The sequence below is a fragment of the Heliconius melpomene genome, chromosome 21, assembly GCF_056956725.1.
Source record: "Heliconius melpomene rosina isolate 202511_hmr_F chromosome 21, ASM5695672v1, whole genome shotgun sequence".
NCBI classification, from domain to species: Eukaryota; Metazoa; Arthropoda; class Insecta; order Lepidoptera; family Nymphalidae; genus Heliconius; species Heliconius melpomene.
The window spans coordinates 941320-968277 of NC_140409.1; the positions used below are offsets into that span (position 1 = coordinate 941320).

Here is a 26958-nt window from a genome sequence, read left to right on the forward strand (position 1 = left end):
CTCGCGCACTGTATGCAGCAGTAGGGAGGAATGTCAAATAAAACACCGATCGAGATGACAACAAAATGTTTATTAAAATAACGTTCATACATTACAGTATTGGCAAGAGGACTATAGTCCATATATCTCCGTAGGGCGAGAACCAACGACCACTGCGTGCCGAAGCCACTACAGTGTACAAGCTGAACAGAGTTTAAAAGTAACATTACAGTCTACAATATTTTAAACTAAAATTTCAATGAAAAGGTTTACCCGTTAGTGAGATGCGGTTGCTCGGGAATTGCTCGTACCTACAATGAGTTTCACTCTAAGCCGACTATGATCGACGTATATATATATATATATATACGTCGATATATATATATGTATATATATATACACGTAAATAATTACTTACAATACAAGCAAATTTGTGATTCACAAAGAAATTGATTAAATCAAGTTCTTTATTATCCCCTAATTACAACGTCGTAGTGACTAAGTATTCCGAATACAATAAACATGCACGGGTAACAGTCCCACGGGGCGCGTCACTCTCCTTCCTTCCTTCACTAAATACATCACAATACTAATTTTCTTCTTATTATTTAATTCATAATCAATACTTTCGAAAATACGTATAATCTTTAGACAATAAATTGAAGGGGCGCGCGCCCCCGGGGACGGACCGTGTTGCTACGACACTTATTTTTTTAAAATATTCTTTATTCAAATAGACTATTATAATCATTCAGACTGGATGTGGATGAGCCACATACTGTGGTTGTATGTGGACGAGAGAGAGTGCGAGCAAGTGTACTTGTATGCCTTCATAGATATAATGCCATACGTTGCACAACAGGATACAGATCAACTTAAAATAAAATATATAATCATAATAAAACAAAATAGGAATGAGTTTCTAATACCGAGAATCAACTAAATGTAACACGCGTCGTGGCGGTGATTCAGAAACAGCGTGGACTTGCAAAACAACTGTACCCGTCAACATTTTTGTTGCATATTATAAACGATATAAACAATGACAATATAAAATCATATAACTTATCTCTATCTGTATATACAGGATGGAAGAGGCAGCGCTCCTTTTACTGAAACTGCATATAGGGTAGTTTATTAATTAATAGTAGTTTGAAATATTAATATTAGAAATATTTTCTTTAGAAATTAAAGATACCTCAACAGTTTCGACGTAGGATTTTTTTTTCATTTCACGATTTTTATCCATACCTGTATTTCGTGTCACGCACACATACGTGTGCGACGTTGCCGCTTTGACAGGTAAGTGTGTGCGTGCCTATGTTATACTTTACAAATGGCGTTTTATTTTAAAACGATAATTTTATTATTTATTTTGTTTGAAAAAATAACTTTTTCATTTTTGGGAATTAATTTTTTCTGAATTATATTAGACTTTTATAGAGTAGTTAAAACTGTGGTTTCATTTAAAGTGGTGCTGACAATTCCACCCTGTATAATAAAACAGTAAGAATATTTTGTCGGTACATTTAGTATTTTTGACTGAAATGGATAGAGGGTCACTGTAAAACAATAATAGAAAGCAAAAATATATTTTTTAATTTCTTATCTGTCTGTATGTATGGTCACGCTAATCTCTGAAAGTACTGAACCGATTTACGTAAAACTTTCAATAATTTCTTTGTTTTAACCCAGCTTAACATCTAAAGTTTGTTTCATTAAAATCGGTACATTAAAAAAAAATTATAGTCATTTGAATGAACTCAAGGCACGAGTTTGCCTGCAAATATATAGCAATCCATATCTATACTTAAAATACATCTGTATTTGTTTGTAATTAAGATGTATTTTAAACCGACTTTCAAAACAAAGAGGGCGTTCTCAAATAATTATTTTCCATTCGATATTCGATATTTTTTTTGGATTTTGGATTCGACTTCAATATTGGATTATTCTATTTGATTTGGGTATTTTTTGTAATATACAATCATTACAGCAATTTTACAAAGAATATTATAAACCCTTACCCAAATCAATAACATTACATTTAAGGCTGTTTCTGAACGAGTAAATTAAATTATTCATTGACATCAACATTGGCATGAGTTAACGGAGATGCTGCAAAGCCTGAGTGTTTTTTCCAGACGGGTGGGTCTGGGAATGAACTTGGATAGGACTAAGGTCATGTTCAATTCATTTGCAGATCCAAGGCCAGTTATCGTCGATAATGTTAGCATCGAAGTTGTCCAGGAATACATCTACCTAGGCCAAACTATGCAACTTGGTAGGAACAACTTTGACAAAGAGGCTGACAGAAGAATACGTTTGGGCTGGGCAGCGTACGGAAAACTTCGTCAAATCTTCGACTCGCCACTACCTCAATGCCTGAAATCTCGGGCATTCGACCAGTGCATTCTTTCGGTCATGACGTACGGGGCGGAGACATAGACTCTAACGAAAGGCCTCGTCCACAAATTTCAAGTCGCTCAGCGCGCCATGGAGCGGGCTATGCTCGGTGTATCTCTTAAGGATAGAATCCGAAACGAGGAAATCCGTAGGAGAACCAGGGTTACCGACATAACCCAAAGAATTGGTAAGCTGAAGTGGCAATGGGCGGGGCATATCTGTCGTAGAGCCGACGGCCGCTGGGGCCGACGTGTCGTAGAGTGGAGACCCCGTACAAAACGACCGGTGGGACGACCCCCTGCCAGATGGGCTGACGATATGAAGAGATTGGCGGGAAGCGGATGGGTCCGAAAAGCTGAAGATCGAGTGTGGTGGCGAGAATTGGGGAAGGCCTATGTCCAACAGTGGACAAAAGATGGCTGTTGATGATGATGATGATGATGATGATTGACATCAACACATTTGACTGTCAGTCAATTCTGTTTATTAATTGAATAATCATGTAGTTCAGGCGAGCGAAGCCGCTGGCCCGCTTGTGTTATATATATTAAAAATGACACCAAATAATGGACACAATGAGACGAGATAATAAATGTAATTAATAAATATTAAAAATGAAGGGAAGGGTTCTAAAAGGGGTGATAAAAGACTAGAAATTGAGCGAACAAGTGGACTTCTAGGGGAGGGAGTGGACGTACCACGTACACTGTTTAACATCACTTTTGTCCTTATGTCAATAATTAATGTACAATTAACTCACACCGCCAGCAGCTGGCTTCGATTCTTACTTAAATTAATTGAATACATAACAATACTACAGAAGTTCGTCTTCAGAAGATTATATGAAGCGGCATAATAAGCATTGTAATGGAACAGAACTAGTGCTCAGAGCGGTGCAGTTGGTTAATTCTAAAATAAACTTTGGCTAAAATATAACATATCATACTGCACTGAGAGTACAGACAGACAATATAGTTCATCTTAATTTGCAATAATTTGATGATATGTAGTTAACGTCATCTCTCTATTATCCGCCTGTACTAACGGCTACACACGCGGCTTTACAGTCACGCTCTTTCTTCTAAAATAGGTAAAAACAGCAACATATTCTAAAACTAACCGAAAATATGTTTGCGCGTTTAACATGTAAGCGTGACAAAAATACGTACGTTCAGCGGCCGTGCTTTGATAGTAACATGTACAGCGTATAGCCGACATAATATAACAACTATTTAATAGCATTGTTATGGCTGTGGGCGCCACTATATAAAAAAAAGAACTCTTATACTTATAAGTGTTCCGTTACGTATACTCTATTCAAGGCATGAGACAAAATGTAAACAAAGAATCTTGTCAGTGTTATTGATTGTAAACATTGTAATGTTATATAAAAAGACCTTTATACACAACAAGAATAACAAAAAATACAATGAAGATGCACAATTTTTACTAAAACGTACCTAACTAACTATGAAATTAATAATACTTTACTACACCATAATTAATTAACTAAAACACAAAACGAGTAACAAACATAAATTAACTTAAATAAAAAACAGAAAAAAAGAAACAAATGAATAACGGTGTAAAGGCGGCCTTATCACCCACAGGTGATCTCTACCAGGCAACCTTTAACTTAAAAAAAAGAACTACTACTATTGATGTAAAAAAAATGTATCTATTATTCAATTATTTATTAGAATTCTATACTACTACCACAAACATTATCTATATATATAAAAGATGTCCTTTCCTTCTCATTGACTGAGGCAAGACGCACGTACAGCCGTAACTGCTGATGATAGAAACGTGAAATTTGGACAAATGTTTACGTTCGTAATCTGGACATCCACTAAGGAGGCATTTAAATATTTTTTAACCCTAAAGGGATGAAATAGGGGTTGATAGTTTTGTATGGTTTTTTTTAAATTGGCACCGATTTTTATGTGAAATTCAGACTCTTAAAAATATTTAATTGAACACGTGTTTCATAGTTTTTTAGAATTCACCCCCTAAGGGTGCAAACAAGAGGTTGGAAGATTGTATGGAAAAATCTTTTTTCCACCGATTTTTTATAAAAAAATAAATTCAGACTCCTAAAAATATTTAATTGAACAATTAAATATTTTTGATTGAACATCAATACAATACAACAACATTGAATTGAACTGTTTATTAGAATTTACCCCCTAAATTAAATATATTTAATAAACATTTGTATCATTTAAGCGGGCGAAGCCGCCACGGTCCTCTAGTCTATTATATGATAAGATCAATTTTTTGCATCTTTTGCTCTTCTTTTATTACAGGGTCATGCATCTTCGCAAAACATCTACTGTAATATTTTTGTTTACTAAAAACAACAAACGTAATCACGTAAATTCAATGTTAAGTTAAAATTACTTACACGCTTTAAATATGAATACAATCTTTACTTTTTTATTATTGTGTTCGTTTTTTTTAACTTAATTACTTCTCTTTACTTAATATACAATGTGTAATTTTATAAAATTTGAAAATATAAATATAAAAATTATTTCATCGATATCCACAAATTTGAATCATAATTTTATTAATTAATGCTTATAACTTGATTCTAATCAACCACAGAATAATAAATGTACTTTTTGTCATCGAACACAACGTTTATGATATAAAAAATGTGTGTCTCTCTGTGTTAAAAACTGCACTGTAATCTCTTCCCGCTGTTGGACAGTCATATCCACTTCCTTTGTGTATATATATATATATATATATATATATATATATATATATATATATATACAGGGTGTCCCAGGAGTCAACGATAAAACGAAACCAGGTGATAGACCAAGTCGTGACAGTTATGAGAAAAATATTTAAAAAAATCTTTGTCATGTATTTTTCATATTATATTGATTTTAAAAAATATCGGAAAAACCGACACCCTGTGATGGTTTTTCAAGTCCCAGGACTACAAATATTACTCTTTCTTCATTTTTTTTTCTGTAATGTAATCATGAGTAACCCTTCTGTGAATTACAGTTTAAGATTTAAACATACCTGCATCAGTTTTCAATAAAATGTGGTGTATTTGCCAAGCATAAAAATAAATCGAAATACACGATAATCGGGATGACGTTCAGCTTTTTGCCTGCGAGACCCCGGACTCGAGCACTGTCCTTATAAGTCCTGGGCCAGCCACTAAGTCGGATAAGCGTTGCCTGGGCTAAGTGGCGGGAGATCACTGGTGTGGTCTGTGATCGCAGGATACCGTCCAAACTCTTATCCGTCTTATAGATCGTCGTGATCGATGCCTCCAGACTCGTGTATGACGGATCCTAGGTACCTGAACTTTTCCAACTTAGGGGATGACTTATAAGGATAGTGCTCGAGTCCGGGGTCTCGCAGGCCATATACTCGGTCTTTGACACATTACCAATATGCATTTCATTCATGGAGAATGGTTATGTAACGCAAATGCTGCAGCTAGAATGTATCGGAAAAGATACCAAAAAGCTGAACGTCATCCCGATTATCGTGTATTTCGATTTTTCTCTCTTCAACAAAGAAGTAATCCAGCAAGTGTCGTACCATTTCGGAATCCAGATTAAATGCGCCAACTTTTAAAGTTACTTGCAAAAACAGTGTAGTACATTTTTTTATAGTACAGTCGGTTAAAGTTGGGTGTAGTAAATATTTTGAATTTAATGCTTGGCAAATACACCACATTTTATTGAAAACTGATGCAGGTATGTTTAAATCTTAAACTGTAATTCACAGAAGGGTTACTCATGATTACATTACAGATAAAAAAATGAAGAAAGAGTAATATTTGTAGTCCTGGGACTTGAAAAACCATCACAGGGTGTCGGTTTTTCCGATATTTTTTAAAATCAATATAATATGAAAAATACATGACAAAGATTTTTTTTTAATATTTTTCTCATAACTGTCACGACTTGGTCTATCACCTGGTTTCGTTTTATCGTTGACTCCTGGGACACCCTGTATATATCTATATATATAAAATCGAAAGGTCACTCACTCATCACGAAATCTCAGAAAGTACATGTCCTAGGAATCTGAAATTTTGCATAGGAGTTACTTATAGGACGTAGGTGCTCGCTAAGACAGGAATTTGCAATATTCGATTTCTAAGGGGTTGTTTTTGGGGTCGAAAGTTTTTATGAAACTTCGTTACTACAAATGCTAGGAGTCTCAAATTTTGCATAGACGTCACTAGGACGTAGTCATGGAGACAGAAATTAATAATAACTTAGTTCACGCGGGTGAAACCGCGAGCGGGCCGCTAGTATATATATATATATATATATATTTTATATATATATATTTTATATATATATATTTTATATATATATATTTTATATATATATATTTTCTATAGTACATATTAAGGCAATTCAATCGACGACATTCTAGCGTAATTCTTTTGTAAAAGAAATTTTCTCCCCGCTTTGCCTTTATTCTATTTATACGATAATATTATAATAAATTTTAATTTATTCATTATTTATACTGCTATCATTCATTAATTTAGTCTATCACTTCCATAAATCCTTAGTTATACAGAGTGCCAGAGTGTGTTATCAGCCCCACTTTAAATGAAACTACAGTGTAACTGTTGAGGTGTCTTGATAAATTTCTTTAGGTATGGGTTTGAAATATATATATATATATATATATATATATATGCTGTTCCCGTGAAAGGGGCGCGTAACAACCACACCTTCTTTGACGTGGTTACCTGTGATCTCATGCCTTCGTGAAAAGAGTATAGGATAATTTCATTTAGTTTAGTTTTAGTCGTTCGTCAGTCTTGATCTAAATTGAATGAAATTCAAATTAAATATTGACTTTCGCAGTCTTGTGAACTGCACCAAATTATCACAAAAGATCTATTGTTATAAACAAATAAAACAAAAACGATTATTACATTTGTAGTTTATTCTATACAAAAATCATTCGTCAACATAATTGAGTTTAACTTTCAGCTGTGGGGTTGGCGGCCTGGTCCAACATTCTTAAAACTGTTTTGTTTTTGGATTTTTAAAAGTCTTGACATATTATTCTAGAACTGCTTAACAAAATTGTTCTCCACGTGAAACATCAAAACACGGCCGCATTACACAACCTGTTAGTTTCCACACAAGCGCTATTACAACTATAAACAATACGAGCAACGTAGAATCCCCTCAAATATTTAATTAAAAATAATTAAATATCCCTAATTATATGACACGGAATAAATCTATAACAACCGTAGCAAGCACGAAGAGGTTTCGCAAATAAACTTTTAAAGTCTCTAGAACATTCATATAACTTATAATACAGGTAATAAAATATGGTGACAAGTGTGGACAAAATGTGAGCTTAGAGGTGTCCAAGGCCATACATACTGTTATAAATATAGTATTATGTAGTATGCCTAAAATAATATGGCAGTGTTGGCTTTACAGTGAGGCCACTGTTCTCTTCACTAATACTCACGTACTCACGTATTAGTGAATGACATCGTAATTTTGTAAAAAAAATAGTTAAATAATAAAATATGTATATAAAACAAATTTGGCCTCAGACATGTATATAATATAATATAATAAGACACTCGTCCGCCTGTGCGTTCTGACCTCGTTTATTATATTAAATGACACACATTTGGAGATACAGTAAGTTCAGTGATACAATGGAAGTACCTCTTATATTGATGGTGTGTTCGGTGTACAGTCGAGACTGGGTTTGCATCGCTCTGTAAGTAACAAATAATATAAAGTATTAGATATGAAAGTGGCAAATATCAGATACAAGTTGACCAAAGCATAAGTAGGATACGTACGTGTCACATGACCTAGTGCCTAGTGCCTAGTGTGCGGCGCGTATCTGGTCGAGGTCGTCGTCCGAGTCGGTGTGGTGCGCGAGCTCGGACCCTGCCAGCACCGTCAAATGCGTGCAGTCGCTCTGCAGCGTGCTGCACTCGCCGCCCGCCGCGCCCGCCACCACCCCGCACGCACCCCCCGCCGCGCCCGCCACCACCCCGCATGCACCCCCCGCCACGCCACACGCCTTCTCCTCCCTCCAGTTGTTGCATTGGGCTTTCTTTTGTAGCGCTTGTACATAAGACTATGAATAGAAAAAAGTGTACATTATTAAATTTTACTAGCATTTTATAAGAAACTAGCGGACGCGCGCAGCTTCGCCTGCTTATTTGCACCCTTAGGGGTGATAAGCCATGAAACACGTTCAATAAAATATTTTAATAATTAATTTAAAATTTTATAAAAATCAGTGGCGATTTAGATTCCATACAAACTTTCAACCCCCTATTTGCACCCCTTTAGTGTTAAAATTTTTCAAAATTCCTTCTTAGTGGACGTCCAGATTACGAAAGTAAGCATCTGTCCAATATCCATACCTATATTATACATTCGAAAGTAACTCTGTCTGTCTGTCTGTCTGTCTGTCTGTCTGTCTGTCTTTTACGCAATCAGGCCCAAACCGCTAATTTAATTGTGATAAAATACTCATATAGAGATACATGAGGGTACCGGGATGAACATAGGATACTTCTTTTTCTGATATTTGTAATATTTTCGATATATATTAATATATTAAAATACTTATTAATTTGACATGCAATTTATTCCGCCATGTTTATAACAACCGCCGTTGCTAAGGAACGATTTGCAAACTTTGTTGTTAGAAAACGTCACCCAAAATGAGTTTGCTTGACGCGTATAGTCCGGCAAATATGTTATTGATAATGGGTAGCACGCGCGGCAAATTGCGCAGAAAGCGTATTTTGATGTCTGCACATAGACACCCCCTCACGCCGGACCGATTCCCCGTAAGGGCTCGCGGGGAATCGGTGCGGGGTGTGACCGGGCTACGGTACAGTCGAGCGCAACGCTATCAGTTCATTACTATGAATATGAATATAATATCATATGATAGCATCATATATACGGAATGGCATAATAGAGCATATTTATCTAGTAATATTATAATAATTGGTGTGTTAGCTTAAGCAACATGCAAAATCAAGTTATGGATAACCAAATTGAAAAATTAAACGCCAAACGCCATTTGTAAAGTATAACATAGGCACGCACACACTTACCTGTCAAAGCGGCTACGTCGCATACGTATGCGTGCGTGACACGAAATACAGGTATGGATAAAAATCGTGAAATGAAAAAAAAATCCTACGTCCAAACCGTTGAGGTACCTCGATTATTTTTTTTTATTCTGGGTTTGAAATATTTTACCCTATATGCAGTTTCAGTAAAAGAAGCGCTGCCTCTTCCTGTATAATCTTTAAGAAATTTAAATATTGCCAGATATTTCTTTATCCATATTGCATAGTATATAAGCTTGAATTATGCATACTGAATGTTTATGTTGTACATAAGTGTGTATATATATCATGAATCATAAATATCATGTGCCATTAGTTATATAAGCAGAAGCTTAGAATTGATTAATTATTTATTGATAAAATAAAAATATTATACTTTTCGGGCCAGTCTTGATTTTATTCTCGACAACAATGTATGGAACAGCTGATTATTTTTCGATATTTACATATCCTCATAAAATTTTCGTTTTGTATAATTTACTGCAACATAAACATGATCAGATATTTTAATTATCGTATAGGTAAATATGATTTGCTAAGCGTGGGGTAAAACAACATAACAGGTAACACTGATCGAACGTCCTCTGCGCATACATATACTGCGCAATTTGCCGCGCGTGCTTCCCATTATCAATAACATGTTTGCCAGACTATACATGGCGCGCGCCGACTCAACCTTATGAGACACAAAAACAATGTTCTACAAAAATAAATTTAATAATTTTAATTGTCCCTTAAATATTGTTTAAAAAGGTCCGCGTTGATATATACTATAGATATAGATATAGATTTGTATACATTTACAAAAATAAGATGATTTCTATAATTTGATATTCATCCTTATGAAAATAAATATAATAGTCACTTTTAGCATTTCATCTTGATGGAAATGATAGTTTACTGTATAACATTCTAATAAATAATTAAGGAGATGTCACTGATTCCAAATGACAGCCTACGAGTGGTATAATATGAGTATGACGGACGCGAACGGGCAGATGACTTTGATGGTTTTGTAAATTTTTATATATTTTCGAATTACTGTCAATTTTTATGTAATTATTTGCTGCTTATAATTAAATTATCTCAGTTCGGTTATCTATACCGATGTTATACACTTAAAATATCGTAATTTTAATCATTTGGGATTTTATTTAATATTGTTCGCAAAAAATATTAATTGTTTAATATAGAAAAATATATAGTACACACGCACGGCAAACTTTAGGTACTTTTTCTAATATTAAGAATTTCCTTTAGCTACTTTTACTTCTTTTGTTTGTTCATCTCATCATGTCATTCATATTCACTCAGATATTTTTTCTAATAATAAATCTTCACTTATTATTCTTTTTTAACTTATTTTAATTATTTAGGCTTATATTTTCTTACAAATTCTATTGAAAACCGAAAATAATTTCATAAATATATTTAATAAATAATCGTATTGTTCAAGCGGGCGTAGCCGCGTCCGGGCCCACTAGTATATATATATATACTACCAATATATATATATATATATATTGGTAAATAAGTAAAAATAAAATAATCTATAAATATAATAAACATTTATTTAAGCTCAGGGATATTAATAATATTTAAGTTAAGTTTAGGGACATTTATTTAAGTAATAGAACCCACAATATTGTTTTTGAATGTTTCATTTCTTCGAGTAGGGATCGAACCCACAAACAGTCGCGTTAACACTTAAACTTTGTGGCTTAAATAAAACATAAAAAGCATATCAATTTGTTGTGCTTGATGTGCTTTTAATCACATTTTTAATATACAGGGCGCGATGATGATGATGATGAATGCTCTCCTCTTTACACGGAGATATTCCAGTAATCAGTATCAGTGAGGAGACTCGAATACCTGTGATATAACATCCCCGTGAGCGGTCCGCACCTGGTACAGGTAGCGGTACTTGCGCTGCTTCAGCTCCGCGCGCTGCTCGCGCGTCACGGGCCGCGTCGCCGCCGCTTTCAAACGCCGTTTTTGAGCACTTATACCTGCAACCACCGTCTATGTTTCATGTCATCAAATTAATTTTCTCCTGTTCTGATTGGAACGTCAATAAAACACGGGGTTCAGAGACTGACTATTTATTAATGAGGTCGTGGGTGGTCCACAATCTTCCCCTCTAATTTGACACTAGCTTACAACAAATACTAATAATAACTAATACTTTAACAGTGCATAATATAATAATATTTGAACCTAATACTTAATAATACTAATCTAAATATTTTAATACTTAACAAATAACCTACGGAACACAATATCCCATTATAAGCTCGAAGAGCTCACGCGGAAGCGTCCGGTGGTGGAGGATTCGGGGACTGGGTTCTATTACATAAACCCATGTAAATAGTTGTAGACAAAATTTTGTGTTTAAGAATGTGTCACCAGATGAAATTGTCAAAACTTTTAAAAGCCTTAATTTAAAGAAAACTGGTCACTTATGGGGCATGTCTGTTAAAGTTTTTAATTCAATTATACCTAATATTGCTCCTTACCTCGCTTTAATTTTTAACAATTGTGTAGAATCCGGTACTTTTCCTGATTTAATGAAATATAGCAAAATAGTGCCGCTTTACAAAAGTGGAGATAGATCTGAGCCTGGAAATTACAGACCGATTTCTGTTTTGCCATCCTTAAGTAAAATATTTGAAAAAATAATGTTCAACCAGCTCACAATTTTCTTAAATATTAACAATTGTTTCCATAGTGAGCAATATGGTTTCACCAAAGGCAAGTCCACTACGGATGCGGGTGCCGCACTCCTAAAGCACATTTATGACGCATGGGAGAGGTCACAAAATGCAATTGGAGTGTTTTGTGACTTATCTAAAGCCTTTGATTGCGTAGACCATGTAACTCTGTTGTCAAAACTAAAACATTATGGTATACAGGATACTGCCCTTGACCTTATTGCCTCATATCTAAACCAAAGAATCCAGACGGTTAGTATAAATAATGTAAAATCATCTGGATCTCCTCTAAAGATGGGCGTTCCACAAGGATCTATAAGGGAGAAGTGGCATGAAGGAGCCAGGTTTTGAAAGAGCCACTTGCAATATTATAGTAGTTTAGGAACGGATTCGTTAGAATATTTTATTTTTAAATGGCAACATTGAATTCACACCACCCACAAAAATTTTACAGTTCATCGGAACCAACGGACGCCGATATGTCGAGTTGAAGTTTTTGGCATTCCAAAGTAAATATTTTACCTCCTTTACGTTGTTTTTTAGTATTTCATTGTAAACAAATACGGGTAATTGGAATATAGATTGAGTTTAAGTATATATTTGGCCTTGTAACTGCATTAAAATTGAGTTTGAAAAGTTTTAATATCGTTGTCATTTTGCAGGTTACATTTTTTTTTAGAATAGGTTATGAAAGAGCCGGGTGGACGGGCCTTGAAAGAGCCGAAGAAAAAACGAATAAGGTCCGAAAAATAAAAAAAAAATTGAGAAATTAAGCACTGCAAAGATTTTATGTTGTATAATGTTAAGAATAATATAATGTTAAAAAAAATAGAATATAAATAAAATATTATAATGTGATTGGTCTGAATAATATAAGATTAAAAAGTTTGTTAGAATTATGTACTTAAAATGACTGATAGAATTAAAAAAAACATTACTTTTTAATAAGAATTATTAAATCGTTTTTATTTAATATTGTTTAGCATAATTTTCACTGTTATACCTCATAATATAAGACTGGCTCTTTCATAACTTTTAATGGCTCTTTCAATACCGAAATGTTATGAAAGAGCCAAATGACACATTTTTTTAAAATGAATATTTTATTAATTAATTATTGTATTTAAGGGTTATCTCGTACGAAATTACCTAGTTTAATAAATAAATAATAATTTAAGGAAAAAAAATCTTAATTTCTTTAATTAAAAGTATATTTTTTTGCTTCATTTCGTAAACTGGCTCTTTCATGCCACTTCTCCCTTACTTGGTCCTCTTTTATTTCTTATTTATATTAACGATCTGCCTTTTTATGTGAAGAACCTATGTGATATTGTACTTTTCGCGGATGATACCTCTTTAATATTTAAGGTTGACCGAAATAAAATAAACTATGACGAAGTGAATAGTGCATTATCGCATATTCTTCGTTGGTTTGATGTTAATAATCTAATGTTAAATGCTAAAAAAACGAAATGCATCGAGTTTGCTTTACCAAATGTAAAAAAACATAATTTTAATCTAATAATTAAAGGAGAACCTCTTAATGTGTCGGAATCAGCTATTTTCTTAGGTGTTACTATAGATTCCAAACTCCAGTGGAACGCTCATCTGGAAGCACTTGCAGATAAACTCAGCTCTGCCGCGTTCGCAATTAAAAAAGTAAGACAAATGACGGACGTTGACACTGCCCGACTAGTCTACCATAGCTATTTCCATAGTATTTTATCTTATGGAATGCTGCTATGGGGCAGTGCTTCAGATATAAATTCAATATTTATTCTCCAAAAAAGAGCCGTAAGATATATTTATAAACTAAGAGCGCGAGATTATCTGCGAAATGTTTTCAAAGATGCAGGTATTATTACAGTTGCTTCCCAATTTATATACTACAAGCGATAGGGAGGCAAGATCAACTTAAGCGTTGAATTTGTTACTTATAATTAAACTGTATAATTTAAGTAATACAATATTTAGAGATGACAATTAAGATATATACATACATATTATAATACATATATACGTGAATAATATTCCTCTATATTTTACAAATATTTTATTTCACTTTGCCATTCAAAAATCCTACACAAGTCGAATAAAGAGATTTTATGTCCACAATTCGCTGTCGCGGATTTCATCGGTGTCTGACGGCCGAGATAAGGCCTACCTTTTGGTGCTAAGGGTGGTTCGTTAATTAAGCTGCGGAACAACAGTGAAAAGAGGGTAGATTAGCCTCGTCACAGAATCGAGAGTTGGACAGAGACATTCTTAATATTATAAATTGCATGTTTAGCTTTTGTATTATTATTATCTCTGTTGCTGTGTTTATTATGGCATAGGTATATATATTATTTTAAATTTTAATATATTTTTTCCATAACCAACATTACTGTAAGAATTTAGAATTTCACAGAAAAACCGTTTCATAGTGATCATATTTTTTTACTTAAGTACAAATCACTAATTAAATAACACAGATTTAAAAATATTACACAAAGAGAACTACGTAATTCAGCCTAATGATATATATTTGATTTTTAAATATTCACCATGTATAATCTGTCGTAACTGTACAGTTACTACTACGTTATATCTATATACAATTACTAGCGGCCCGCTCGCGGTTTCACCCGCGTGAACTATGTTATTATTAATCTCTGTCTCCATGACTACGTCCTAGTGACGTCTATGCAAAATTTGAGACTCATAGCATTTGTAGTAACGAAGTTTCATACAAACTTTCGACCCCAAAAACAACCCCTTAGAAGTCGAATATTGCAAATTTCCGTCTTAGCGAGCACCTACGTAACGTAAGTAACTCCTATGCAAAATTTGAGATTTCTAGCACTTGTAGTTTCTGAGATTTCGTGATGAGTGAGTGACCTTTCGATTTTATATATATAGATAACATTCTCTTTGTCCGACAAAATATACATTGTCATAGTAAACATAGTGACAGTCATACGATAGAAACGAGAAATAAAGATAAGCTTGTTACACCAAGTTTTCGCCCCCAGAAAGTTAATAAATCCTTTATGGGTCTGAGTATACGTGTATATAATAAAATTCCGCAGTGTATTCTTAGCTTGCCACTACAAAAATTTAAAATATCTGTAAAAAAATTCTAACAAGTAAAGCGTATTACACTGTTCAAGAATATCTAGAGGATAAGCATGTATGGAATTAATGTCTATTGAATGTAATGCAGGATAGCTGCCAGCTAATGTAATAGATTGTACCATTGATTTTGAAAAGAGCAACTGTTGAGTTTCTTGCCGGCTCTTCTCAGCAGAACTGCCTTCCGAACCGGTGGTAGCTTTTTGTTCATATGTTCATTCGACGATTCAAAAGTGCTTATAATAATTGCCTATTTGAATAAAGAATATTTTGAATTTGAATTTATTACGAATCGGACGTTTTTCCCCTTCCGCACCCAATTTCTCCTCCACGGCGTTTTCGAACGTAGCTTCCTCCTCATTATTTGCCTTTTTTTGTTCCGCTTTTAAATTGGGTTTAAATAAAGACAACCTATGTTTTTTTTGCTTCAGTGGAATAATCTGAACTTGGTGTCTCCGCCATTGCAAATCATTACTTAACTTAACTTTATATGATACCAGACCCGTTTTATACGTAATATTCCCTTCTACCCATTTAGGTGTCTTATCGGAATATTCACCTGTCGGCACCGGGCGGCGCGCGCGCTGACACTTTACGGTATTGGAACAAAAAAGTTGATAACGCATACGATACATTTTCACCTTCATGAACCGCCCTCTTTATAACTTTTTTAATTGTTTTAACCGCGTTTTCTGCTGTTCCATTACCTTGTGGTCTGTAAGGTGCTGATTTTATAAATTAATAAATAATAAAATAAATTTAATAATTATTTTTTCTTGTAACAATGACCATTCCATATTCCCACATCGAAGAGGAATCATTCACGGATTAATTTGTATTAATTTTGATTATAATTAAAGTTAATTTTAAAATCATTGCGATTTTTTGTCAATCCTCTGTCTGTCGCAAACGTAATAGGCGAAGTCGGTAGGATATCCGCGGGATACTTCAAGACCACGTCTCACACCGATAGCGACCGTCGCGAGTCACCCGGGTTGGCTATCAAGCACCGTTCCGGATATCCTAAATCTACGGACCAGCTGCAGACCAGAGGAAGAATCCGAAAATTGATTCACGGAGAAAAACCTTAAATGCTATATATGTAATGCTAGAAATGTACACTTGGATTATTCTCGTGTTCCTCCTTTGAATCTTAAACTTCAAGTTTTACCATCCTAGAGCGTCTAGGTCGCGGGAGCCTGAACCGCGCCAGGCCCGCAGTCAATTAGCAGATAATAATAGAGATATCATAGGATTAGATAATTTGGAATTAAATAATTTAGAATCAAAGATCGTTAATTCAAAAGAGATAATAATGACGCAGTGTAACCCGGATGAAACTTTTAAGGGTCTTCGCTCAGTTCCGAAATTTTATGAAAGGCCTAACGTTCTTACTAGGTTCATTAATAGTAACCCTGGTAGCGAATTTTCTAATCTGTGTTTAATAAACGGAACTTTAAATAAAATAACAAGGACGCATAGCTGCATGCATACGAACAGCACTCATTAATCATCACGATCAAAGTGGTGAGACCGCTCTCTATAATGACACATCTCCATAGCGACTCAACCATTGCCAAACTTTATTTAGCACCATTATGACATACGTAACCTTGCATAGTTGCATGAGACCATAGCCACCACAGTCCAAACGAAACGAGAGCTTTATAAAAAAGTTAGACAGACAGAAATTTTGCCAAACTTTTAGAACTAGTTAGTGAAAACATAGAAGATTTACCTTTAGATAGATAGATATATAGATAAAACTATTGCATACATAAAACATTTTACAAGAGAGATAGGAATAGCAATATGAAATAACACATAAATAAATAGCGACATTATCACTATTAGTTTCTTACAGGTAACCTTAACTGACATAAACTTATGATAGAACAGGATATGTCGGTAGTGCATAAGTAATAATATTGATATATTATACATAGACGATACTTATATTATATACAAAAGGGTAAATATACTAATTGATTCTGAATGTCGGATATATCGTGGAAGATCATTATTTAGAATTACTTAGAATAGAGAATACTCTAGCGTTCATACATGCTTCTAGTACACATCATTCGATGACAGACATTGAGGTATTAGAATCTATGAGCTTAAAGTTAAAATCAATTCACTCGGAAGAGTTATTAGTTCATTGTTCAGTAAAGCATTCATCAACATAAGTTAAAATAATATTCTATGCAATTAATCTCAATTTTTATTCTTTGTTATCCAATGTAACAATAAACAACATGAAATTGAAAAAGCCAAACAAAACTATATTAATTAATATTATTATGAAGCTATCAGAGGCGTCACTCGCAAAAATCGTGTATATTTAATCTTAATAAACAAAATTATGAATACATACGACACTTACCTTACTATGCTGATGAAGTCCGGACTCCATCGTATATCGGACTACAACTACTAGTACTTAATTATCTTTAGTTCAGTTTACTTGTTAATTAATAATAAAAACAATTATTTATTATAAGTACCTACGCATATTGCATTAACTTTTAAAAGAGTTTTAATATTATTAATTTTTATTCTTTTTTAATATTTTGGGACTTATTATTTTATTAAAACTAGTTTTTAAAGGACTTTTGTAAGTAATAATAATTAATTTAAAATTTAATTTAGCAGTGTCACACAATTACAATACCTCATCCTAATTAGGTCACTCGCTGACACGATTGTGTCATTGCTTGTGCCTATTGTTATTTATGCATAAACGTTAAGAATTGAGATACATTTAACGGGGCCGCTAGTAACATGTGTAGTATACATATACTGACTCTGTTCATGGTGCGTGCCGGCGGCGGTGAGCGCCGCCTGCGTCACCAGACCCACAATGGCAGCGGCGGGCCACACGCACAGGGCGAGCCACGACAGGCGGCACGGCGGCGGCACCACCGGCTCCAACTTGGCACGCTCCCACAACTATAACATAATATATAAAACGTTATTAACGTATACCTAATATAAAATAATAAGAAAAATAAAGAATCTCTTATATTATAGAAAAAGATGTTGTATAATCTAGAAGTACCAAATATTATAATTGGTTTTTGTAAACAAAATGTTTGAAGACCATTAAATTTTACTTATACTGCTATGTCACTTACATGAATGATATATTTCTTAAAGGGCTCAGTCATTTTTATTCTTAAAAAAATGAAAATAGTCTTAGTGTTTTCTTGTCATTAATCAAATTAGATATTTCGTTAGTATTATTATAAAGTCAGCTATATTGTAATTTGTTACTGCAGTATAATTAGACTAATATAACTAGAATAGAAATAGCCTTTATTAACAAACTTAAATATTTTACAATATATAATAAGGTACTTATATCTAGACATCGGTAAATTGTTTGTTTTGCTTTTCAGCATAAGCCTCCCCCAGATCCGTCCACACTTGACAATCGTGTGCTTTCCTCGTCCATGTTGCTCCCACTGATGCTTTTATGTCGTTGTCAACATATAAAAGGTGTTCTAAATATTTGGAGTGAGATACTGACCCACTTGAGCATGATCATCCGCTCGAGGAAGTAGTCAACGCAGGTGGCGATGACGGCACCGCCGTACACGCTCGTGCCGAGCACCGTCAGCACTGCGGACGACACATTCTAAATACAGGCCTCTGCATGTATACTTTTGTGACATGAACTCATAAATAAACAATATGAGACAACCAATGGTAGGTACTATAGATAGATAAATGTGGGTAGGCGTGAATAACTGAACACTTGTTTTTAAAAAGCTCTTTATTTTTTTTTATTTTTTACATTATTTACGAGTGATTGCGCCAATGATGTATGACGGTATGTTGAGACCCAAGACTCCTCAACAATTAATAATTATTGTTTTAATATAACTAACGATGACGCTGTTCGGTCCGAGTCTCAAAGCGGAATGGCCGCCGCTTGTCAAGTCTGACAGCGTTACTTTAGTCGGTCGGAACATCCTCCCCCCGCTCGAAGTCCTCAGGACTTCGTGTAGATTCAGGCAGTAGGCAGAGATTATGAACAGACCGACGAATGCCCTTTGAAATGACGACGTTCACTACTCTCGACAATTCATCAGAACCCGGGTATAATTTATGAACCCGGACCATACCCCATTTTAAAGGAGACGTGTTGGTCTCTTTGATGACGACCAAATCTCTTTCTTTTAGTCCTCGTTTGTTGATTCGCCATTTATGTTTCTGCTGAAGTTCGCTTAAGTATTTATTCCTCCAACAGTCCCAGAAGTGCTGTCACATCTTCTCCAAGATCTGGTAGCGATTAAGTCTGCTCGGCTTCACGTCCTGTAGATTAGCTGATGGTAAAGATGTCAGAGTTCGGAATGGGGAGTTAAAGGCCTGGAATTTAGGATGGCTTCAATTTGTGTGAAGAGGGTAGACAACTCTTCGAAAGTTAAATGTTTGTCACCTAAAATTCGAGTTATATGGTATTTAGCACATTTTATTTTACGCCTACTTCCCAGATTCACCCAAAATGTGGAGAGTATGTCGGTGAAAAATTAAATTGAATGCCTTCATCGGCTCCGAAACCCGAAATACTTTCATTGTTTGATTTTAACAACGTTCTAATCTCGTTTGTTTGCGCCCACAAAATTAGTGCCATTGTCGCAATACAATTCCAATGGCTTTCCCCTACGGGATACAAAATGCTTTAGACACAACATGAACACATCAGTGGAGAGATCGCTTGCTAACTACTAATAAACATAAGTAACACTTTGAAATCTTACAGCCGCGCCCCTTCCGATCGGTAATGTAAAATGGCCCGGCGAAGTCGACACCACTAATATGAAATGGAGAGCTCTGAGTAACTCTCATGGTTGGTAAGTTGCCTCTGAGAGCTGAATAATAGCCGAACTTATCGCTGAGCTAAGATTCTTATAGTATTGGCTTTCAATTAGCTCCAACTGCGGACTTGCCGAAGTTTAAGTATAAAACGTTTCAATATAGTAATGGAGCTCAAGATATGACCGCATACTATGGTCGTCCACATAGTAAATATTAATCAGGTATGTCTAACATAGGAAATAATATTATCTTATAGCTTACACGAACTACATTTGTAAGTAACTTGATAAGATAAAAAATACCTTTTTTCCAGTAGAGATTAAGGACCGCGAAGAATATTCCGGAGACGAGCAGCGTGACGACGCAGAGCCAGTACTGGAAACAAGAGAATTGTACCTTAAAGTAACCTTCTAATGAAAATAATGTGCTCTTTGGACACTGGACAGAGTCCGCGCCCATACGTACACGCCACGGCGACTTGCGTGGACCTGCTACTTCTTGGAGGACTTCGTCCTGATTGTCCGCGACAGTCATGAAACGATTACAACAAGATACTAGCTGTACCTGCGGCTCTCCTGTGGTCGAGTACGTACCAACAAGTCTCGAGATTATAGAGTTCAACTAAACACACTCCTTAGCTTTATAATAGTAGTAGATACCTATAGATATTAAGCGCTTAAGGAATGTGATGGGTTCAAATTATAATGGGAAAGGATTTTATGTAAATGTTATAGTAAAAAATATATATTCGTAATTAGAGAAACTACGACGTTGGAATTAACTTAATAAGTGAAAAGTAGTAACAGAGTAGTAAGTAGTAAATGAAGAAAACAAAATATCATTGCAAGTTAAAAGGAAATCCTTTGCCGGTATAAGTGAGCCAGTTAGTACATAGGGCTAGACAAGAGAGTCGCACACACTGCATTAGCATAAGATACTTATGTTGATAACTTCTCTAAGCCAAAGCCACTAAAACATTCAAACACCGAGTTGTCAGAAAACAATTCGCTGAGCGCTGATAAGTGGGCGCAGGACTGGGAGGCAGGGCAGAGGAGGTAAACAGAACGAGTTCCAGGGGCCTAAAGTAAGATTCAGATTGGTCTAATGGATGTCACTGCTCTGCTCGCATAGCATCGCATCATTACTTCAGAAAGTGTATAGAGTTCAATAGCCATGTCTTTGTTGGTTAAAATAAAGTCGCTGCGAGCTACGAACATTAAAATAAAATGGAAATCGCAATGCTACTACATTTTTTCATACTTTTAAGGGTTCTTTTATACTTCATATCAGCAGGGTAGACAGAGAGATCTAGTGTTACGATCCTCCATTCTACTTCAAATATTTCCCTCCCTATTTAAACATATTTAGGGTAAGCCAGTAAAAATACAAATTAGTAGTGTCCGACCGAAACAAGGTTTTCAGCCGAAACAGAAACCGAAACCGAAGCTTTGGCTTTGATTTTAGGTTCGGCCGAAACCGAAACCGAAACTTTTTAATATACAGTATAATTAAAGACAAAATGAAAGAGTCGACAGAAGTGGTCATTACCAACTATTTTTACCCTATATTGCATGGTCCATTTTCGAGATATAAGCCATACAAAATTATTTTTAAGGAATACAGGATAATATAAAATTCAAAGGTACTTTTATGTATTTTTTTTTAATAAATAGCTAAAAGTTTTTGTGTCAAACAAATGCCAACTGCCAATTTGGCAAGTCTGTCAATTTTCTATTTTTTTTTAATTGCCTGCAGTTGATGCAGTGGTCATTGCATCGTCAGAATGCGAGTTCCAGGTTTTGGTGACCACTCTGAAAGAAGGGTGTGAAAATAATGGTTTACGCCTGAATGCGAGTAAGACAAGGGTTCTGGTATATGAAAGAAATGAAGAGAGGACGTAATGCAATGTCAGTGTGAATGGTAAGATATTAGAACAAATGAATGAGGTGGTATATTTGAGAACCTGAAAAATATGTTCACTATAGATGGAAGATACAAGATGAATGTGGAAAGACGTATTGCTGCCGGTAACAGGGTTAACGGAGCCTTAGCTGCATTGATGAGACGGCGAAACGTGAGCACAGCTGCGCGTTTGGCCGTACACAATGTAGTGTTGGTACCGACGTTGTTATACGGCAGCCAAACGTGGGTATTACAGAAGAATGAAAGAAAGATGAATGCCGTGGAGATGCGATCTCTTTGTGGGATATGCGGAGTCAGCGTAGGTGATAGAATTCGCAACGAAGAGATACACAGAATGGCAGGTACTAGAGAGGATGTCACGGTGAGAATGGAGAAGAATGTGATCAGCTAGTTTGGGCACGTCGAACGAATGAGTGATGAAAGAATGGCAAAAAAGATTTATGATGGAAAAGTGAGTGGTAAGAGAGGTAGGGGGAGACCTTGGTTGACCTTCGAAAACACAGTATTAAAGATACTGGAGGAAGGTTACGTAAAAAGCATGGGGATCTCCCGGAGGGCATGTATGAAGATGTTGATGACAGTGGACGAGACGAAAGAGGTATGTTGAGACCGTAGCGTTTGACGCTCCGTTGTCTCTGACTATTCTGCTAGGGATAAAGCGTGAAGCTTACTTCACGTAAGTGAGTAAGTCAATTTTCTAGGATTCAGCACATTAGTCTTTTACGAAATTGACTTCAAGCCACCATGCCAAAATGACTATTCCACAATTTTATTTCTCTAAATTTTACATAGAAAAATTTAAACCAAATATGTTCAAACGTTTTGTCCTCCTTCATTCGATTTAATATTGCATAGTAAAATGGAATCAGCTTCACGCTCGTATCTAGCACACAGCAGGGTAGGCAGAGGCAACCTAGAGTTAAGACACTCTGTTACACATTTTCCGCCGAATTCTGGAGGCATTGTGTGATGAGTGGTGGAACTCAAAGCTGCGCTTGGCCTCGACACCAGAGCCAAGAAATGAAAATATAAATTTAAATAAATATTTAATTTATTCGAATGGGGATCGAACCCACAATTGGTGTTGGTCAGTAATTTAAGTCTTTTGAGAATTTATTTTATTTTGTTTGGCTACAAACTGTACTGTTATAGGAATTAGCAAATTTGTCGAATTAAGCTAAATTCGCATAGTATATTCAACTACGTCACACAAGTTTACACTTTATGCAACAAACTGAAAACATTCTGTGTCGTCACTTACCGTAGTAGGTCGGGCTTCAAGGAAGTGGTCGTATATGGCGAGGCCGGCGAGAGCCAGTAGGAGCCCGGTGTGGAACCCCGTGATGAACAGCCCCACGTACTGAATCAACATCGTGATGAGTCCAAATAGGAGACCAGCACATAGCGCCACGCCTGCGCAGTGAACAACCAGTCTTTTATATGCTGCTTTACCCATATCATAATATGGAAATAAGTACTGGTTATATCAAGCAAAACTCTCATACAGGTCACATAAAGCTTAGTATAGCCATCCTGGATAAGCGGGATATCCGATAGTTGTTCCGGAGATTAACTTATCCAATCAAATTAATTATTAAGCTTTATAATATTAGTATAAATATGTTTTGGAATACTCTAGACTTATAATTGTAAGCTGCACTAATCATTGCCTCTATTTATTAGAAAAAAAGCTAATTAAATTGTCACAATTGTAAATAGAGTAATTTAAGTTTAGCTGAACTTCTGAAAACATGTGAGTAACACCGTACTCTGAGCTTAGACGTTGTGCATTTAGTCTTGAATGGGGACACATGTTCATCCTTACCGACGTTCCCGTAAGATGGCATCAGGTACTCCTGGAGGCAGATGAGATAGACGATGGCGGAACCGAACGTGAATCCAGTCAGGAACATGCTCGCCTTGAAACATCGGTAGCCTAAAACCAACATTTTACTATTGTACTTGCACAACTTTTGCCTGTGGTTTTGTCCGTGGGACCTACATAACTAAAAGGAGTAGTGTAGTAGTGTTCTGACGATTAACGTCGTGTAAAAGAGGATAACAAACTTTCAACATTACATATAGATAATATTATTACAAACAAGTTATCCGCGGACTCGTTAGTCACTTCGATGAAATTAAATTGTGGTTAACTACTTAAATTTAAACAAAGTTCAATATAATATTTAACAGGGACCTAGCGGTAAGACACTGCGCAACGTTGCGCTTTGACTTGTTACCAGAGCGAAGAAATGAAAATATTAAATAATTAATTCCCCCGAGTGGCAATTGAACATACAACCTTCGCATGTACACTCAAACACTGTGAACTACGCTATGATGCCCGCAATTATTTAGTTATTAAATAAATCAGCTTCACGCTGTACCTCGCACATAGCAGGGTCTACATAGAGAACCTAATGTTACGACACTCCGTTCCTCACTTTCCACCTAATTCTGGAGCTATTGTGTGTTGAGTGGCAGAACTCAACACCGCGCTTAGCCTTGGCCCTTGACACCAGGGCGAAGATACGAATACCGATTAATATACGATTACCAAACAGCGTATACACGATCCCGAATACGATGTACATGGCGCACATGACGCTGATGATGGGGTCGTAGTTGTAGTCGATGAGCGAGCAGAAGAAACCCTCGATGCGGGGTCCGTGCACCTTGACACTCATGTTGGGTGGCCGCGTGGCCGGCGGCACCAGCTGGCCTACTGAGGACATCCTTGTCCGCACTGCTTTACAGCACTCCCTGGTAAAAGACGGACACAATCATAAATACAGAAAGCCAAAGGAGGCCACGACTCGTGGAGCGTAACTACTTTATATTTCAGTATATTCATATTTGATCGTTTCCCATAGGAAAACGCAAAGTTGGCCGACCCAACAAAAGATGGTTAGATGATAGCGGTAGCGGGAGAAGAATGGCTCAGAACAGAATTGAATGGAACAAGCTGGAGGAGGCCTACACCCAAAGAGGAGTGCAAATCAGATAATACTAACACTACTAACTATTTAACTTTAAGTAATTAATGTTATATAAGTACTACTAACATTAGTAATAAAATTTTAAATGTAAACTAAGATTTGGAATAAAGGGCTTTATCATTATTATTATGTTTCTCTTTTAAGATTCACGGGTTCAAAAGAACCCGGTTATTTGGAAGGCTTGCATGGGAACACAGGTCCGACACATAGAGGCCCCTAAGAGAATATATAAATGTTTTACTGTGAGGCATCAGCCAGGATCCATCTCTGTGTAACCACAGGTAATAGCCCAGAGATGGTCGCCGGTTAATGCATAGGAACTATAGAAAATGTGCAAATCTAAACTAGGACTATGGAATGGAATTTGGATGGACTGGCTACTGGGCTATTGAATGAGACTAACGGACGTCCACCTTTACAATAGTCTAAAATGGAATGGTTGGCGTCGAGCATATGGCCACTAAAGGCAAGCCAGAGGCGGTGAAAAGATTACAATTCCCCTCAGGACAATTCAGGTCCTTGGGGTCGCCACTCCCCAACAGCTCGCCACAAGCTGCCCAGCGGGTTTATTATTATTATTAATGCACTAATATCTAATAAGGTATATTTTTATAAATATTAAGTATCAAAATTCCTTATAGAAATTAGTATAATGTCTTAAAAAAATACACATAAATAGAGTAATTTAAGTAAATAGAGTAATTAAACACAAGCTGCCCAGCGGGTTTATTATTATTATTAATGCACTAATATCTAATAAGGTATATTTTTATAAATATTAAGTATCAAAATTCCTTATAGAAATTAGTATAATGTCTTAAAAAAATATTAGAAATCATTAGAAATGTCAGTCAATTCTGAATAAGGAAAGTTATGTATATTATTTATGTTAGTAAAATTGTGTACCTAAATTGACATTGATGTTTATTAATTGTATTGTGGGTATTAAGAAATTAAATGAGTTTTGCTTCATATTTCAAACTTGTAGTCAATTTTAATGAATAATCATGTAGTTTAAGCGGGCAAGCCACAGCCGAGCCGCTAGTTTATAATAAAAGTAAAAAATTGTTTGTTTATACCTATGTGTAAATAAAAAACTGTTAAGATTTCTTCCTTAATGATTTGAAAACTGGATTAACTGCATATATTTAGGATTATACATTTTTGGAAACTCTACATTTCAAACACTGCAGTAAGTCTACTGCAAATAGTTAGTATATATACGCGATTATTCCGGTTAAATTTCATTAAGTTTCATTTAAAGTTTTACACATGAAATAAAAAACAATATTTTTAATTATGATAAAATAAAAAAAAATCTAAAAGAATCGGGAGTTTTAATGTTATTATTATTACCAATAACATAATTTAAACTATATTAAAAACATTTTCAGAATTGCAAGTTGCAGACATAATTTTTGCACTTTAAGGTGCTACGGTTACGCTAAAATAACTAATTATTTTCACCAAACTTTTAAGTCACAAGACCGAGAACTGAGTCTAAACAAAATACAACAATCAACGCAGCCAGACGTCGCTCGGTCAATAATTTGACGGTAAATACATAATAAATCACTCACCATTTATTGCGGGCCGAATTCACATTGTAAACTAAAATAAATCAACTTCTACGACTTACACACTAAATATATTACTTGAATAGATAATTTTTTTAAGAGAAATGCATTGTTACACGCTTGAAATCGAACTGAGAAGCTCCAATAACTAATGCTACCTACACCTAGCTACAGCTACAAAGAAAATTAACAACAAAGGTTTTCCTACAGTTTCCCATCATCATATATTTTTTGTAGTGATGTCTCTTGTTTACGCGTGATGTGCGAATCGGTAACAAACGTCAACT

General features: G+C 35.3%; 1 protein-coding gene across 4 annotated transcripts; it reads right to left on the reverse strand.

Moving 5' to 3' along the window:
- Nucleotides 1–49: 49 nt before the first annotated feature.
- On the reverse strand, nt 50–26911 carry LOC146526758 (transmembrane protein 198). Of its 4 annotated transcripts, none has more exons than XR_014879344.1 (11): nt 26675–26911; nt 24653–24858; nt 23921–24031; nt 23357–23508; nt 20475–20547; nt 18881–18972; nt 18156–18300; nt 11396–11545; nt 8222–8505; nt 8082–8134; nt 50–290 (listed from the first exon to the last, which is right to left on the reverse strand). XR_014879344.1 is itself a non-coding variant. In XM_085206705.1 (10 exons), the coding sequence occupies exons 2-9, from the start codon at nt 24828–24830 to the stop codon at nt 8234–8236; spliced, it is 1173 nt and encodes a 390-aa protein (XP_085062831.1). In that variant the 5' UTR covers nt 24831–24858; nt 26675–26911; the 3' UTR covers nt 50–8134; nt 8222–8233. The 4 variants fall into 4 exon arrangements, 2 of the variants coding, with proteins under 2 accessions (XP_085062831.1, XP_085062832.1); XR_014879345.1 differs by having other exon boundaries at nt 11396–11532; nt 26675–26909; XM_085206705.1 differs by having other exon boundaries at nt 50–8134.
- Nucleotides 26912–26958: the final 47 nt, after the last annotated feature.

Excerpts from the sequence above, each read along its gene's own strand:
- LOC146526758 (XM_085206705.1), bottom strand. The coding sequence starts at position 24,830 with ATGTCCTCAGTAGGCCAGCTGGTGCCGCCGGCCACGCGGCCACCCAAC. Across the intron at positions 18,973-20,474 it reads TAATCTCTACTGGAAAAAAG|TGCTGACGGTGCTCGGCACG; the intron begins GTATTTTTTATC and ends TGTCGTCCGCAG. Across the intron at positions 18,301-18,880 it reads GGATGATCATGCTCAAGTGG|TTGTGGGAGCGTGCCAAGTT; the intron begins GTCAGTATCTCA and ends ATTATGTTATAG.